The sequence below is a fragment of the Astatotilapia calliptera genome, chromosome 7 (assembly GCF_964374335.1).
Source record: "Astatotilapia calliptera chromosome 7, fAstCal68.1, whole genome shotgun sequence".
NCBI classification, from domain to species: domain Eukaryota; kingdom Metazoa; phylum Chordata; class Actinopteri; order Cichliformes; family Cichlidae; genus Astatotilapia; species Astatotilapia calliptera.
Genome location: NC_137428.1, coordinates 27790848 through 27807328, shown reverse-complemented (window position 1 = coordinate 27807328; position 16481 = coordinate 27790848). Strand labels below are relative to the sequence as shown.

Here is a 16481-nt window from a genome sequence, read left to right as displayed (position 1 = left end):
CTCCATATTTGCCGCATTGACACACACAAAAACTGGCAAAAATGATATAACCATCTTCAAGAATACAAGAAAAGAAAAAACGGTTATTGGCTTTCTCTGACAACTTATTGCACTACTCTTCTGGCAAGTGATGCAGTGTGAGGACATCTCAGTGGGGGGGATGAAACCCAGGTGACAGACTTGCAAGAGAGGAAAGCACGTACTGTACCTCCATTGTCTTATGGGACCAAAGCTGATGAAGTGAGATAAATATGTGATCTCTCGCTGTCAATCTGTCTTGCAGGAGGTGCCAAAAATGCTGTTAAAATTCTTTCAATGCTCCGAGTGGGTAGGTTCATTCCCATTTCCTTCTGATTTACTGTGTGTGTGCCGAGTGTTCTGTTAGTTATGCTAATTGTCTCTAGACCTCCCGCAGAGTGCGATCTTTTCCTAGTTGGATGGCTGTGAAGTTGTTTGCCCAAGGAGATGAGGCTGTGTGTGCCTGTGTGTGTGTGTGTGTTTACAGTGCACAGCTACAATGTGTCACAAAATCTTTAATGATTCTGTGCACACGCGTCTGTGTGTGATTATGTGTGTCGAGGTGAATCAGCACAGATCTTCATGCTTTGGTTAGGCATGGTGTAATCCCAATCCTCCAAACACTAAGAGTGAAGAGGGGAAGCAGGGAAGCATTTCATCATTACGCTGTCATATATCGATTATTCTCCCTTTCATCTTTGCTGTGTTTCATCCTATTAGTAAAGAGAAACCTGTGGGAAAAGAGAGAAATTTTACATCCATTTTTTTCTTCAACGAATTTTCTGTGGAATTCTGGAAAAGGAGACGACAATGCTGCAAGAGTGGAGTTAATCACAGAGGAGTAAAATCCCTTTATGACATGTTTTCTGGAGCCTCAATTTTTAGAACTGCCAAAAAAGACTTTTTTAAAAATCATGTGACTTTGTTAAAATTAAAACCCCATCGACTTTTCCTTAAGTTGTTTTATTCTTGGGGTACATGGGATAAAAAAATATGGCCGATTCCGTCCAATACACATCAATGTAAAATGCTGCGCTCAACATTTGCAGCATGCCTGGTTGCCTAGCAATGCGTGTTGTTTACATTTTGATATATGCTATGACATAAGTGAGAGCTGCCTTTCCTCTCTTACTGATTTCTTTTTCTTTTGCATATTTGTCACACTGATTTCAGATTACCAAGCAAATTTTCATATCGCACAAAGATAACCCGAGTAACACAAGTTTTAAATTAAGATGTCATGTATTTGAGTGAAAATACCTGGCCCTATATCAAAAAGTAATTAAATCATGATTTAACTGTGATTAACCACACCCAGGCCTGATTACTGCCACGCTTGTTGCATTATTACATCTGGTGAAAAACTAACACAGCATTTCATACAAAGAACATCACACCAGCAGTCAAACATGGTGGCGGTAGTGTGATGGCCTGGATTTGCTTTGTTATTTAAGGACCTGGACAACTTGCCACCGTTGATGGAACCATGAATTCTGCTCTCCACCAGAAAATCCTGAAGGAGAATGTCACCAGTTTGTGTCCTGAAGCTCAAGTGCACTTGGCTTATGCAGCAGAACAGTGATCCAAGACATAAACAAACAAACAAACAAGCAAACAAACAAAAAAAAAACAGAATGGAGGCTTTCCAGTGACTTAATCAAAGTCCAGATTTAAATCAGATTGAGATGCGTTAGCATGAGCTTAAACACGCTGCTCATACTCAAACACCCCCCTCCCCCCATCCCCAATGTGGCTGAATTACAACAATTGTGCAAATTCCTCCACAGCGATGTGAAAGACTCATTGCCAATTACTGCAAAAAGCTTGATTGCATTTCTTATCACCAAGGGTAGCGCAACCAAATATTCAGGTTAGGGGGTAATTACCTTTTCAGACAGGGCCAGGTGGGTTTAAATGGCTTTTTCTCCTTAATGAATGAAATCATCATTTAGAAACTGCATCTTGTATTTGTTTGTGTTATCTTCACCTTTAATGTTAAAACTTATTTGATGGTCTAAAACTCATTGGAAGTGTTTAGGGCCTGAGGAACAAAGCTGAGAAGGGCATCAGACTGATGGGGTTCAGCAGTGGTGAGACTGCAGGTGAAGTGTCAAAAATATATGGGACGATCAGTGTGTGGGCTTATTGTTCCATCAGCATCAGCAAAAAGAAGAGCAAAATTCATAACGTGCAAAGAACTAACTGAAATTAAGTGTTGAAAACAATAGGCAGTGTCCACTGCAGCTATCGTCTGTACTTTTCGTATTACATTTTCTGATCTTTGATCATTTTTTGTGTTTGTGATGAACTCTGCTGTCGCTCCCCTCCCCATTCCAGCCCACTTGTAAACAAATCAGCATTCGGCCAACGCACAGGATCATTCACACTGAGCACCATATAGGTGGGATTTTGGAGGACTACATGAGAGAAATAGGCAAATGCCTCTGCAAACAGACACAACCGCAGTGGCATAAATTAAACATCTGGCAGAGCAGTGTGCACGGTGGATGAGAGAGCGGCTGCAGAAGTGGAGGCAGACGTGGGCAAGATAGTAAACTTTGACTGTTTTACTATTACAATAATTAATTCATTAAAATTTGTTTTTTTATTTTATTCTAGCCAACTGTGAGGTCAAATTTAAAATGTAGGCAATGACCCGTTCAATCTGTTTAACAGCCCTCGGTTTTTCATTTCTTCTTTATTGCGTAATGAAAACAACACATTATCCAAAATTCATTTTTTAACAGTTCCATAATGATCTTCTACAATAATTAAATTACTTATATGTAATATTAAGTAATGTGTTAGTTGTAATTAGCAGATTCTAAAATATAGTTTACCACTTACCATCTGCAAATAATTAAGCTAAATTATTTATAAAACTTAGCACCTACAATGTAACCTTAAAAAACTGTTTTGTCAAATCCTATTCCTAATTCCCAAAATATATTGCTTAAGAAAAACACTTTTACTGCTATTTCTGCTGTTGTTGCAGGACAGGGTCAGGCAAGACTGAGCATCACGTCAGGAGAACAACACAATTCTCTGTCATTACTGTACAAGTTCTAATGAGAAAATGCAACTAAATGAGCAATTACAGTGGACACAAGTCTGGAAAAACAAGAGTCACCAATATTCCTGTAGCTTTAATTCTCAGCACAGAGAAATGTGATGGAAAGTCACTGTACTGTAAAGTCACCATGCAACAGCAAAGCCAATTCTCGTCAATCACTTAGCATGCACAGCTAATGATATTAGCTAATGCCTTTAGCTAACTAAAGGGGAAAAAAAGTCAATATCAATTTCAATTACAGCATCCTTAGCCTGATGCTGTTATAACTTTCTTTTCTTAAGCAGCAGCTATAGTTACTATAAATGTGTCAAAATCTTATACAGCATGCGCCACATGACAAGAACAACCTAAATATGATGTTACTAAAACCCCTTAAATGAAAAGTCATTCATTGCCTAATACAGACCTTCCCAAAGTGTGGGGCCCATGGCAGGGGGGGCGCGGGATGAAAAGGGGGAAAAACAAAACAAAACGCTTGAACACTGCTAGCCCGGGCGCCCACACAAACGCAAAGCAGGAGATGAAGCATCGCTGAATATGTTTCCAAACCAACTTCATTCTAAGCCAAAGACTAGAAAATATGGTGAAGCATATCTTCCCTTTGGTTTCACCTGCACAAGTGCCGAGGTAGGTCTCCCCTGCAGAATTGCTTTTCCCTTTGTCGGGAGCACCGCTGGGCTGTTTAAACAGTATCCCACATTGTTGATTTTTAGTTCACAAACACTTGTTGTAATGACTAACTACTCCTGACATTTTGGAGATGTTAGCTCTTTATACAGCAAAGTTACAGTGGGATACAAATAATATCAGGCTGATCCTGCCACAATTTATTCCCCCGGTTCAAATCACGGACAAACAGTATCCCGTGATGCCTCTGCCTTTGTAAATGGAGGGACAGTAACTGCGTGTGTATATATAAGCATGTTAAACCTGAAGATAGTCAGATTAACAGTATTTTGTCTCTATCTGCCATTCTGCGGTGGGGGGGCGCGAACATTTTTCTTGTAAAACAAAGGGGGGCCTAGCAAAAACAGTTTGGGAACCACTGGCCTAATAGATGGTGTCAAAACTGTCAAAGTTGGTTTTCCACAGGTTATAATTTAATCTATGTTCTGATTAATATTTACCTTACAGTCTATGTAACACATATCTTCAATTCATAACTAAGAAAATATACAAGCATTGCATTAAACCCTGAATTGTTGTTTTTAATAAGTTTGGGGACAAGTTTTATACGTTTCTATGACAGAATATGAGAGCTCAGGTCACCTAGAGTGCAAAACCAGGAGACATAAACTGGGGTGGTACACTGCCGCCTCACAGCAATAAGCTCCTGTGTTTGAGTCCAGCCATAAAGGTTAAAGCAATGCAATTAAATTCATGAAACTCAGGTTTGAAAACATTTTTTCTTCTTGGTCAGCACGTGTTATTCAGCAATAAAAAGACATGTTAACAGCATGCTCAGGTACTCTGTGCAAACGATGACAGCGCCATATATTTTCCTGCAGGCCATCACTGTTAGCACATTATTCGACAAAAGAAAGGATGAGAGTAATCCCCCCATGCTCTTCAGACACAGACTCCAGTGATGAAAAGGAGGAAATCATTTTCAGGCAGCACTGCGATGGAGCCGGCAAGTGAGGATAGTTCTACAGAGGAGTGTTATGATGAGGAGGAGGAGGGGAAAAAGTTCAAAAAAAGCCAAGGGATTTAGGTTACAGTAGGCATATACTTTGATAGAAATAAGTGAATTATTTGTTAGCATGTAAGATGTGAAGAAAACAAGGAAAAACAAGAATTTCGATAAAGAGAACATTAAAGTGTCTATGATCAGGAGATGGCCATCAAAACAGCCTAAATAAGCAATAAATATAATGTGTGGAAATGTTGGGTAAAATGGTAAACAATAATTTGCCTGTAATGCATAGAAACATTGTTTGGACCACACAATTTTTTAACAGTTAAAGAGTAGATGTGTTTTTTTATAATTAGGTTTACACGTGCACTTTTTTTAGATTTGGGAGCTTTGCTCTACCATTGAAACATGTAACTATAGTTTTGGATAGAATGCTACATACTTTATTATGCAACCATAATACATTTTTTAAACTATCATAAGCAAAGGAGCCATCTATTTTCTTCTAGGCTTGGGCCTGTCTTAGAGCAAAAAGTGGGGTACACCCTGAACAAGTCACCAGCCAGTCACAGGGCTATCACGGAGACACATTCACACCTACGGCCAATTTAGAATCACCAGTTGACCTTGTGAAGCATTTCTTTGGACCGTGGGAGGAATCCAGAGACCTAAAGAGAGCCCACACAGGCAGAGAAAGAACTTTAAAATCTCACACAGAAAGACACCGGCCAGCAGATGGATTCATATCCAGGACCACAAGACTTCAGAATTTGAAGATTTGACTCTGATGATTATTCAGTCCTGCACTTTGGATGTCCCTGTGAACCCTATGACTTGCATGTGGTACAAAATCTTAGGACCTTCTATTCTGGAAAAATCATTGCAAGTGAATATTCAGTTGTGTTTCTTACAAAATGTCAGCCTATTCTAGAGCATCAGATACTGCCAATCTGTCATAGTTGCTGCAGGGACATACACAAGGTATTCCTGGATATCTGTACTTTAAGAGTGACTGTTCAATGTGCACCTTTTCCTAAACCTAACCAAGAAGTTTTAGCACCCAAAACTAACCATTCAGTGAGCGAAGGTAAAGTAAACAGAGCACAAACTGAATTCAAACTTGTCATTTGTGATATTTTTGAATAATTTTCCTCGTAAAAATATTTGTATATTGTGCCATGGTGCAATGTGACAGGCAGAAAACACAAGGGGGAAATAACACACAAAAAAACTAAGTTTAAAAACTCAAAAGTTTTCCTAGAAACTGGCAGAGGTTAAAACAAAGCTAAAGGAAGGTTAAGATTTGCATTTATCTGAACATCGTGACCCAAAATGTACGTCGATGAAAGCAAAGCAAAAGCAATGCAGCTTAAGTGTTATAGTATGGTTAATCATTTATATCATAATTTACTACTTTCCCATTAGAGTAGCACTGGCGCACATTTACATGTTTACTTGGTCCCACCCATTCTGCAACACCAGAAAAACAACCCCAATCATACAGCCTAAGTCATAAAAAAATATTTTTCAGCAGCAGGAAGAACAAGAAGTCCTGGAACAGATGGTGTGGCCCCCACAGAGCCCTGATCTCAACATCACTGAGTCTGTCTGGGCTTACATGAGGAGATGGAAGCAACTGAGCGACAGCCTAAATCCACAGACGAACTGTGACAAGTCCTCTACGATGTCGGGAACAGCCTACCTGCCAAGTACCTTAAAAAGATTGTGCATAAGCATACCTTAGCAAAGAGTGGTCATAAACTGTTTTTTTTTTTTACTTTTTACTGCACCGGTTATGTTTAGAGCTAAAAAAATAAAATAATAAAAACTAAAAAAATTCCATCTTTTCATGATAAAAATATCATCTTGTGACTAGCCTCCCTGTGCTGTAATCCATATAAAACTTATATCATGACTTATGGCTCCCTCCTGTAGCATTCCTTTCTGCTGCTCTCTGAAGGATTCGTATAAAATTCAATTTGCTTTATTCGAGACAATGGTGCGCAGAAGCTTTTTGAAGCATACAAATTTGATTGGTTTGTCTTACAATTTGTTCTCAACATAACTCTACATCTCTTTTCATTTTATGACTTTTGTCTCTGTGTTATGATCCATACAAAATGACATATGGCTCCCTGGTGTAACATTTCCTGCTGCTCCTCTCTGGAGCCTCGTGTAACTACAGTGCCACGCAGGATAACCCAAGCTTCATCCATCAACTTACAATGCAACATTTCATTCACTGTACTTTTTCTTTTTTTAAATGGATTTATCAAATTATTAATAACTATGTTTCTCCTTTGACTTATAGCTTTAGAAACAATGCAGTATGTCTTTTTTCAGTGTGGTAAATGTTGACTTTGCCCCAGGAAAGACCCTCAATAAGACTCGCTCAATATTTTCCTTCCTGGACAAAACCCTTCAGTAAAAAGTACCTACGTTTTTGTTTTATGGTTATCGCCATTATAGCACTTAGAACCCATTAGAGGGAAAACAGGAGAAAACGGAGAAGAAAAGACGAGAGGTTATTTTATATAAGACTTTTTGACAAAGTCAGCTAATTCCACAGGCCTCTGCTGTTTCTTTAAGTAAAATCACTGCCCAGAACCACACATCCCTGCCAACTCCCTCCCAGAATTAATCCAGGAGATGTTAAGAGCCAACAAGTAATATCCCATGAGACTTTACTATCCTGGAGGTAGTTGCCAGTTTAGATTTCACAGCCTTAATGTGTGTGCAGGGTCACTTTGGGCTCTTCCTCTCTCACTTTCTTTCACAGTGGCATGAGATAATCAGTTTTAACTCAGCTTTTGGCCTGTTTCTAAAAACACCCCATAGAATGACTTTAATCCCTGTCAAATACACTTTGGCATCTAAAAGTGGCGAAGACACTGTTTGCTTAAATCAGCTGATGTCAGTACGAGTTTTAATTTGCGATTTCAAAATCGTGGAAAAGTTACAGGAAAAAATAATATACAGACGTTGACTGAGCAAGTCGGCGCGGGCGCTGTAAAAGCATTACCTCTGACGTGAAGATAAAAATTTATCAGGGTAACAAAAACGCATCCGTGAAATTTGACGCAGCAGGCAACAGCAACTGATGCTTGAACGTCACCAAACTCTAATTATGCTATCACAACAACTGTCAATGAAGCTGAACTGACTAAAATTCCTGATGGAATATATTGTGACAACAGCATCAAAACTCACTGAGCTACAGAATGTGGAGATAATCTCTTGCCTCTGGGGGCACATGTAGAGTTTCTTAATGGGGCTTTTGAACTTTACATACAAAGGATCACCTTTCAAACATAAACCTTCCACTTTTTATAACCTTTTATAGGAGTACAGAGGTTATGTTTGCCCAAGAACCATTTTTAAGCATTTATAGGGGTTCCAGCCTGTTGCCAAACTAGAAGGCAAAAAAAGGAACATGAAGTCACCAGCACTTTGTTAGGAACACCTGTTTATCAAAGCGGATCTCGTTAACCCCAATTTCTAATTAGCCAATCACATGGCTGCAACTCAAAGCATTTATCCATGTAAACATTGTCTTGAGGACCTGCTTAAGTTCAAACTGAGCATCAGAATGTGGAAGAAGGTGTGGCATGGTTATTGCCACCAGCTGAATATTTCAGAAACTGATTATTTCCTCAGAGAAGTTTTCTCTGCCTGTTTCGCTCTCTCCTTCGAGCCAATAGGAAGGAAACGGTATCTTAAATAACCAGTCATTACAACCAAAGTTTGTGGACGATTATCTGTCAGTGCACAACACGTCAAAACTTGAAGCAGATGGGCTACAGCAGCAGAAAATCACACCAGGTGCCACCAGATGAAAAAATGTTGCCTGGTATAATGAGCATCGATTTCTCCTGCAATATTCAGAGAGTAGTAGTTTGGTGTAAACAGCATGAAAGCAGTTATCCATTGTGCTTTTTATCAATGCTTCAGCTCGGTGGTGGTGTGGGAGATATTTTCTGGGCACAGTCTGGATCCCTGAGTACCATTTATGCTAACCATGTCTTTTATGACCACAGTGTCAACATGTCACAAAGCTCAAGTCATCTCAAACTGGATTCTTGAAAATGAAAAATAGTACATGATACTCCAATGGCCTCCGAAGTCACCAGATCTCAACAGAGCACCATTGGGATTTGGTGGAACAGGAGTTTGTCATCGTGGATGTTAAGCAAACAAATCTGCAGCAACTGTGTGATGCTATCACATCAATATGTGCCAAAATGTCTGAAGGATGTTTCCAGCAACCTTGTTGAATCTATGCCATAAAAAATTAAGGTGGTTCTGAAAGCAAGGGCAAACTGTACCTAACAAAGAGACGAGTGAGTTTATGTACAACAACTTTTTCCAAATAGTTGGGATACTCAGTAAAATATAAATAAAGCAGATAAAGACATCAAGTGTTGAAAACACTTTTTTGTGTGTGTTTTATTTGAAAAATATATGATACATACATTTTAAATCTGATGCACTTGTTCCAAAACAGCTCTGTTTGAAAACCACAGAAACCAATGAACCCAGTGCTTCCTGTTGTTACTCGTTATAAAATTTTAGCTTTCTTTGTTAAATTTTTCATTCCACAGTGGATTAAATGTTTTCAGTGGATTATATTTATGGTATTTAGCACTCGTCCCCTTGATAAAGTCTTCAAGACCGCCCCTGAAAAGGACAAACATCTATATATCATTCAGCATTAATGGAACCTAAGTTACCCACTAATACACCCCTGTAGCATCATATTATTATTGAACAAGCCAATGATTGCTCTCCTCTTCAGCTCAAAGAACGTGTCATCCACGATTTCCAGAAAGAAATCAGAAAGAGCATCTCAATTAAGCTCATAAAAATAAAAAAGGCCAGGAAAAGTTAGCGGTATTCCAAGATTTTTTTTGCATATTTTTTCTTGTACGGTAATAACGTAACTTGCATTCCCATAGCAACAAACTGAAATTGTTTCTTAACCCTTTAAGACCTACCATAGAACCAAGTCCGCCAGAGCTTATATTATATTTTTACATGGTGTGGTGCCATTTTTGGGAGCATTTCAAGTTGCTATACATCAATACAACCATTACAGCCTAGATTTTAATAATATGTCTGCATTAAGTGCATAGTAATTACATAAATTGCAAAAAAGTGCAATAAACTACAAAAAAATTGAAAATCGTTTTTGTTTTTTTAACATATATTTCTAGTTAGAGAACTTTAAGAGGCTTATCCCTCAAAACTGTAAATACAAAATGTTGCACAAACTAGTTTCCCACCACAGGAAATTTATTTTGAGTGTCTTCATAGTTTTATTTTTGAAATACACCAATTTGTATATACTGCAGGAAAAACGAAAATAAATATTATAGTGCAAATTTGCAAAAAAACAGCATATGGATCAAAATAAACTATTTCCAGCAGTGCAATATTAGTTCTAAGCATCCCAGAAACAACACAGAAAGTCATAAAGTCAAACATAACCTTTAAAAACACCAGTATAGGCCCATGAGACCCTGATGGTAAAAAACTACATTTCCGCGAAAATGACGTCACTTCTGGTTTCGGGCAGGTCATGGCGGACGTGCGATAGTTCGCGCTGACGTTGCAGGAAGTGTTATGAACAGCTGATCGGAGCGGCAAAGCGTGTTTCTGGAATATCATGTTTTTGTTGCTGCAAGTGCTTTTTATGCAGTTTTTGCAAAGCTATATGTGGAAGGAAACTGTGACCTAGGACAAGCTGGTGGCATAAGAAGTAAGTACAACTCCTCTGGTTTCATATGCAAAAAAAATTATTGCGCTAGCTCACGTGGTTGCAGTGCTACTGGGATTTAAAAGTAGTTGCGCAAAACGGAGCGTGCCCGCTCTGACCGGTTTTAAAGGGTTACAGACCTCCTGAGACCACTCAGTGATTTTGGAGCCCAGAGATCACGGCCACTCAATATTGGTTTTTAGCCTTGTCCCCTGTGTACAGAGATTTCTACATTTTTTCTCAAATATTTTAATAACATTATCTACTACAGAGCCCCCCACATGCTCTATTTACATTGAGAACTGTTGCACTTAAATATGTGAACAATTTCTATGTCATTTTTTTAAATTCTGAACAATTCAGACTGAGCTTCCCTTTATCATCTCAGAGATGCAAGAAAGACTTCTATTTTTATTAGCTGGAAGCAGCTATCAGTCCCTACCTTAATCAAACATTTCTAATCCTTATGACTAACTTGACTGTTGTGTTTTGACTATTCTGTTTGTTGCCATGGACAAATAATGCTGAAAGAAAGCATGTAACATTTTCAAAGAGGATGATCTTTACTGAATCATATAATTTTAACATTGTTGTTTGATGATAGACTGGAATAGACTTAAATAAACTGTGTTTACACTGGCATTATGTACTTTATATGAGTAAATCAACTCTACTGTTATTGTTTCAACACAATATTGCGTGTGTGTTTGTGTGTGTGCTCATGTTTATACATCTTTGTGAGGAACAAAATTTCGACTGTTACAATACTTGAGGGAACCAACGGCCCCTTATGTGGCCCAAATTCCAGGCCTCACAAATTCGAAGGCATTTTTGAGGCTCAAAATGTGGAGGGTTAGGGTTAGGTATTCAGTTCTGATGGTTAGGGTTAGGGTAAGCGGCTAGGGAAAGCATTATGTCAATTAGATGTCCTCGCTAAGATATAAAAGGCAAGTGTGTGTGTGTGTGTGTGTGTGTGTGTGTGTGTGTGTGTGTGTGTGTGTGTGTGTGTGTGTGTGTGTGTGTGTGTGTGTGTGTGTTTAAGTGAGAGCACAAGTGAGCTATTATTAAATTAATGCTGAATGAGTGTTTTGGTTTTGTAACTTTTCAACTGTCCATTCCAATTTCCCCATCGACTCTGGCCAGACCCACACACATACAAAGAGCAGGCAAACTTCAAGTGAGAATCCTCCCACGTTTAGTACAGTGCCCTTTATGCCAGGCACTTAGGTATCTTTTTAGTGCTATGATGAGTAAGTGATAATAAAAACTGTACATTGTGCAAATAAGGCAATTTAAATGGCAGTGCCATATGACAAAGTGAAGGAAAAAAAACATCCCTGTAAAGGTAATTTTTCACCCCGATACTTTTTTCTGTTTGACAAAGAGCTCCAATCTGCAAAAAGTGCCAGCACCACATCCTACTGCATGCCAGGCTGTAGATATTTCCAAATGTCCTGATGGCTACTCTGACAGTATGTGAGTGTGTGTAGGTATGCTCTACAGTATGTGCCTGTCAGTGTGCTCGCCTCGCAGAGACAACCTCTGGGTGAAAGCAATCAGGTGGCTGGAGACATAATATCCTCAGAGACTGTGAACAGCAGGAGGTTGACTGACAGGACAGGATCTGTTTTTTCTTCTTCCTTTCCACTTTCACCTGAAGAGGCTGACCAAACTGATGAGAAATGGATCAATCTTTGGATACCTTCATATTTTGGAGTGGCTTTCAGCTTGTGAGGAGAATCACTTCCCTCAAGAAAATTTTTTTTTCCCCCAAAACAATTTTCAGTAAAACGAAAAACTTTTTTTTTTCTAATCAGGAATTCACAGAGGGCATCATCACTAGAAAGGAGTCCATTAGAGCAAATGAGGAAAGTCGTTACATGATCACAGAGATTTGTTAAAGCAAATTCACAGTTTAACCAGCATCAAAAAACACACAGCTCTGGTAGGTTCAGCAAAAAAGCAGCTTTGATACAGTAGATCTGAGAGATATTTACAGCAAGAGTTTAGGTCACATTATGAATATTTATCACTATTTGCACTTCTAAGTTATATTTCTTCTCCTAAAAGAATATAAATGCCTCTGCTTATGTCTGTTGTATTCCAGGAAAGATGTGATTTGCCTTGGATTAAAACTGGAAACAGAAAGATTTGACTCGTTCTGAAGGTGACAGAAAACCAGGAAGACTCAGTAACATGTTTTAACCTGCTGTCTGCTTTCAGCTGCTTCCTTCAGGGGTCGCCACAGTAGATTATCTTCCTCCATCTCACTCCATCCCTTGCATCCTCCTCTGTCACATCAACCCTTTGCATGTCCACCTTCAGTGCATTCCTCTCTGTGGTCTTCCTCTTTTCCACCTGCCTTCTTCACTAATGTCCACTATCCCTCCTCTGCACATGTCCAGACCATCTCACCCTTGCCTCCTTTAACTTTGTCTCCAATACTGTAGCCTACTTTAACTTTTACTAAAAACTAGCTATGCCCAACAACTTAAAGTGACTCTTTAAGCATTACATACTATTAAAAGTTAAAAGTAACCTAATTTACCTGAATATAGTCTTTGGATACATTGTGTATTTATGCAAATGAATGCTTTGGATAATGAGGTTAAATTACTAGTGTATTATTTTTAAGTTTGTGTGTTAATGAATCCAACTTTAAGCTGTCTGCGTTCAAAAATCTGCACATAAATTTACACATAAATACAGAGTAAGTGTTTTGTATTTGAGGCTAGAGATGATTTCTACCTATAGCAAAGTAAGAGAGGATGTTCAACATAGAGCTTCAAATAGCATTTAAACACTCTGGATTAAACTGATTTTCCCTGGATTGGCATTTTAAATCGAATTTCTCCACAAGCCTGTGCAATTTTTAAAGTCACACAAAGCTTCATCTCACAGTAAAATGCATACACTTAGGCATCCTGAACACAATGGCTGTCGCTCACAAGTACACATTTACCCTCATATATTATTTTTTCCAAGAGCAGAGCAGCTCAAACTTAATGAAAAGATGCATCTCTTCTGCTTTGCTGGGTTGTGTCTGCAGCCTGTTGTTATTCCTGGTGCTCTGCAGTGCCACACTCACACACTGCATCCTGCTCCAACAACCAAACCCACACTCTCTCTAGGCAACTGTCATCGTTCATTCATGTTAATATTACACGTCATTTTGTATTCTGCCACAACAGCTTACAGCTAATTATATGTCTCATAAATTATATATGTCCTGCTGGCTGAAAGGACATCATTTGCATTTCATTAGGTGAATGAAATCACTCAGCAAAGGTTGATGTATTTATAGTGTCTCTTATTTCATGACCATTAACTTTCATTTCCATAAATCTTGTGCAGATGTATGAACACAAGTGCTCACTGTGGTTTCGCATGGGGGTCGTACCTGTGCACAGGAGAAGCGCGGTGAGTCCCATCCACCGGAGCGGCCCCATGTCTCTCCTCGGACTCGTGGTAATTCGGTGGAAGCCGGATGGATAGCTCCCTCAGCAGAAAGCAGCACAACTTTGCACACAATTTATCCCCTCTGAGCAGTTCTCCATTTAAAGCAAAACTGTTGTATTCCGTCCGAAACCACCTGCCATCACAGACATGAACACAGAGCGTCACCCCAGTGAAACACAGAGCATGTAGAGGGCAAACAGCAGGGAAGTAAAGTCCGCATTTTTCGTTTTCACTCCCAAAATGGAGAATTTATATTAATCAACTTCTTTTTTCTTTCAGCTTAAGGTTTTTTTTTTCACCCACAGGACAAAACAGGTGCTTTGGGACGCGTGAAAACAAACCGTCTGTCACAAATCGCACCCAGCACCCAAAGGATGCTCAATATTTGGCAGACCTCTGCTGAATTTGTGCCATAATTTTAACAGCTTAGAGTCTCACTATCTTTCTAGAAAATAAACACGTTTTTTTTCAACAACTGTCGAGTGGGAGGCAGCGAATAAAGCAACGCAAACGTCAATCAAAGGAAATAAGAACAAGTGTGTGAAAGTGTTGCGATGTTTCTCTGTGGCTTCTTACCATTTCTCTTATTGCACAAGATCCGGGCGCCGCGGTCTCATCCAATGTTGGCATGTGGTTTGAAATTCGAGCGGCTTTTCCTTAACAGGCTGCAATTTGTACATATATATAAATGTTTTCCCTAAATCAACGAGGTCAGCAAAAAAAACAATCCTCGAAAAAAAAATCCAAACACTTTGTAAGACATTCTGTTTTCTTCTTGTTGTATTTCACATAGTGGTGGATTTACAACGGTCCAGATCGCCTTTGTAGTTCACGCGGAGGGCTAAGTGTCGTACAGGACTTGTATTATCTCACAAATAGTCCTGCAACTTTGCGCACGGCGAAGACGCGTGCACAGATGACAGCGAGCGCGGGAGAAAGGCGGTGGTGAAGCGGATCCTGTTGCCGCTCTGTAGCCTGTAGTTGTGGACCGGAGAGTGTTGGTGCAGAAACTGAGGGGGTGGAGGTGGAGGGAGGTGGAATGGGACGCGCACTCCTGGCTGAATTGGCAAATTAGAGGGTTTGCGGGAGTCACGTCAGCAAGTATAGTCCCATCAGTTTTCTAAAGCTCAGATCACGAGACGACTGCGCTTTCTGTCCCACATCGTTGGAAATAAAGATAATAGTAATCATAATAAATAAAGTTGGCACATTAGAAAGGAGCTTGGCACCTCACGATGCAGGGTAATTACGCTGTTGGTTCGGGGGCGAAAATGAACATATACACGTGACTCACGGCGGAATAGACACTAATTAGAGTTGTCCCAGTGGGGAATGGAGATAGGAATTATTTAACACTGTTTGGAATAAACCGATTTTTACATGAAAAGCTCAATGTCATGTGCACTGCCTTGCAGGAAAAGACAGCTTGAGGCACGCGTTTACGTTTAAAGCATTTTATTAAAAATAAAAAATCAGGTTCAGCTGGTTAATTATGGCAAAACATAATTTCCCATTTCTCCGCTCGTGCCTGTCAAGTTGGCTGGACAGCGAATGTACACTTGGCGAAGAGAGAGTGGAGCACTGCAACCTGTTGTGCCACAGGTCGTTCATGAGAACCAACAGTGCCCTCTATGGGACACCTCTGACTGCAAACAGCTGCCCTGGCTCAGCTTCATGACTCAGACCTTGAGAGTGCTGCATAATTATGAGTGTGTCTTAGATCAGCTGCAGGCTGAACATGATGGCCAACCTAACATGGCACAACGACACCATAAACACTACTGTTATCAGAGCTTGAGCTCTGGGTTAAAGAAATCAGTGACATTTAGAAGATGGCGCATTTAACCTTGTTTTTCTATTCTGCCTTTTTCAGTGGATGGAGCCGATCAATAAAGAAAAATAATGTTTATCCCAAAATCTCGCCACAGTACTCTTGTTAGTATGTAAAAAGGTTAGCTAGTGAAGATTTTAAAGTCAGCGTTCCCTGCTGGGTGAAAGCCCAATGGCCAAGCTGTCAGTGTTCACATTGACTATTCTTTAAGAGAAAAGTGAACAGGCACACAAACCAGAGTCATGTTGAAAAGTATCAAAAGGGTGACCCTGCAGCTCAAGCCTCTTCACATCAGTGCCAAACACCGATTAAAGACCATCAGCAGAGCAATGGAGGGACCCTGTGGGTTTGAAGGAGAAAAGTTCCCTCCTTTATCCCCTTTCCTGCTTCTTGCTCCCTGCTCCTATAGCACCATTCAAGTAGAATAAGATATCAAAAGAGAAACAAATTATGCTTTTCCCCCGCAAAGCACAGCGCCAGAGGAGATCTTCCCATAACACACATCTGATTCGAGGTTAACATAAAAGATGAACGGCACATTTTATTGTTGCTGGAGTCTTGTGCTGACTTCCACGATGATGTACGGCTTCAGCTGCTTTCAGGATCTTGGCGTGTCACATCTTCTCTCAAGCGGCAAATCCAAACATATAATTATCATTTCCTGCACTCTATTTACAGAAGCCACTATATGTCCTGTAATATGTTATTA

General features: G+C 39.7%; 1 protein-coding gene across 1 annotated transcript in view; it reads right to left on the bottom strand.

Annotated features, from left to right (window-relative positions):
• Positions 1-14936, bottom strand: part of LOC113025860 (transmembrane protein 132C) — a 180073-nt gene extending 165137 nt beyond the window's left edge. The window contains exons 1-2 of the mRNA XM_026174062.2: positions 14518-14936; positions 13883-14074 (exon numbers count right to left, since the gene is read on the bottom strand). Of these exons, the coding sequence (XP_026029847.2) occupies positions 13883-13931 (49 nt within the window). The 5' untranslated portion in view covers positions 13932-14074; positions 14518-14936. The remainder of the gene's footprint in view (positions 1-13882; positions 14075-14517) is intronic.
• Positions 14937-16481: the final 1545 nt, after the last annotated feature.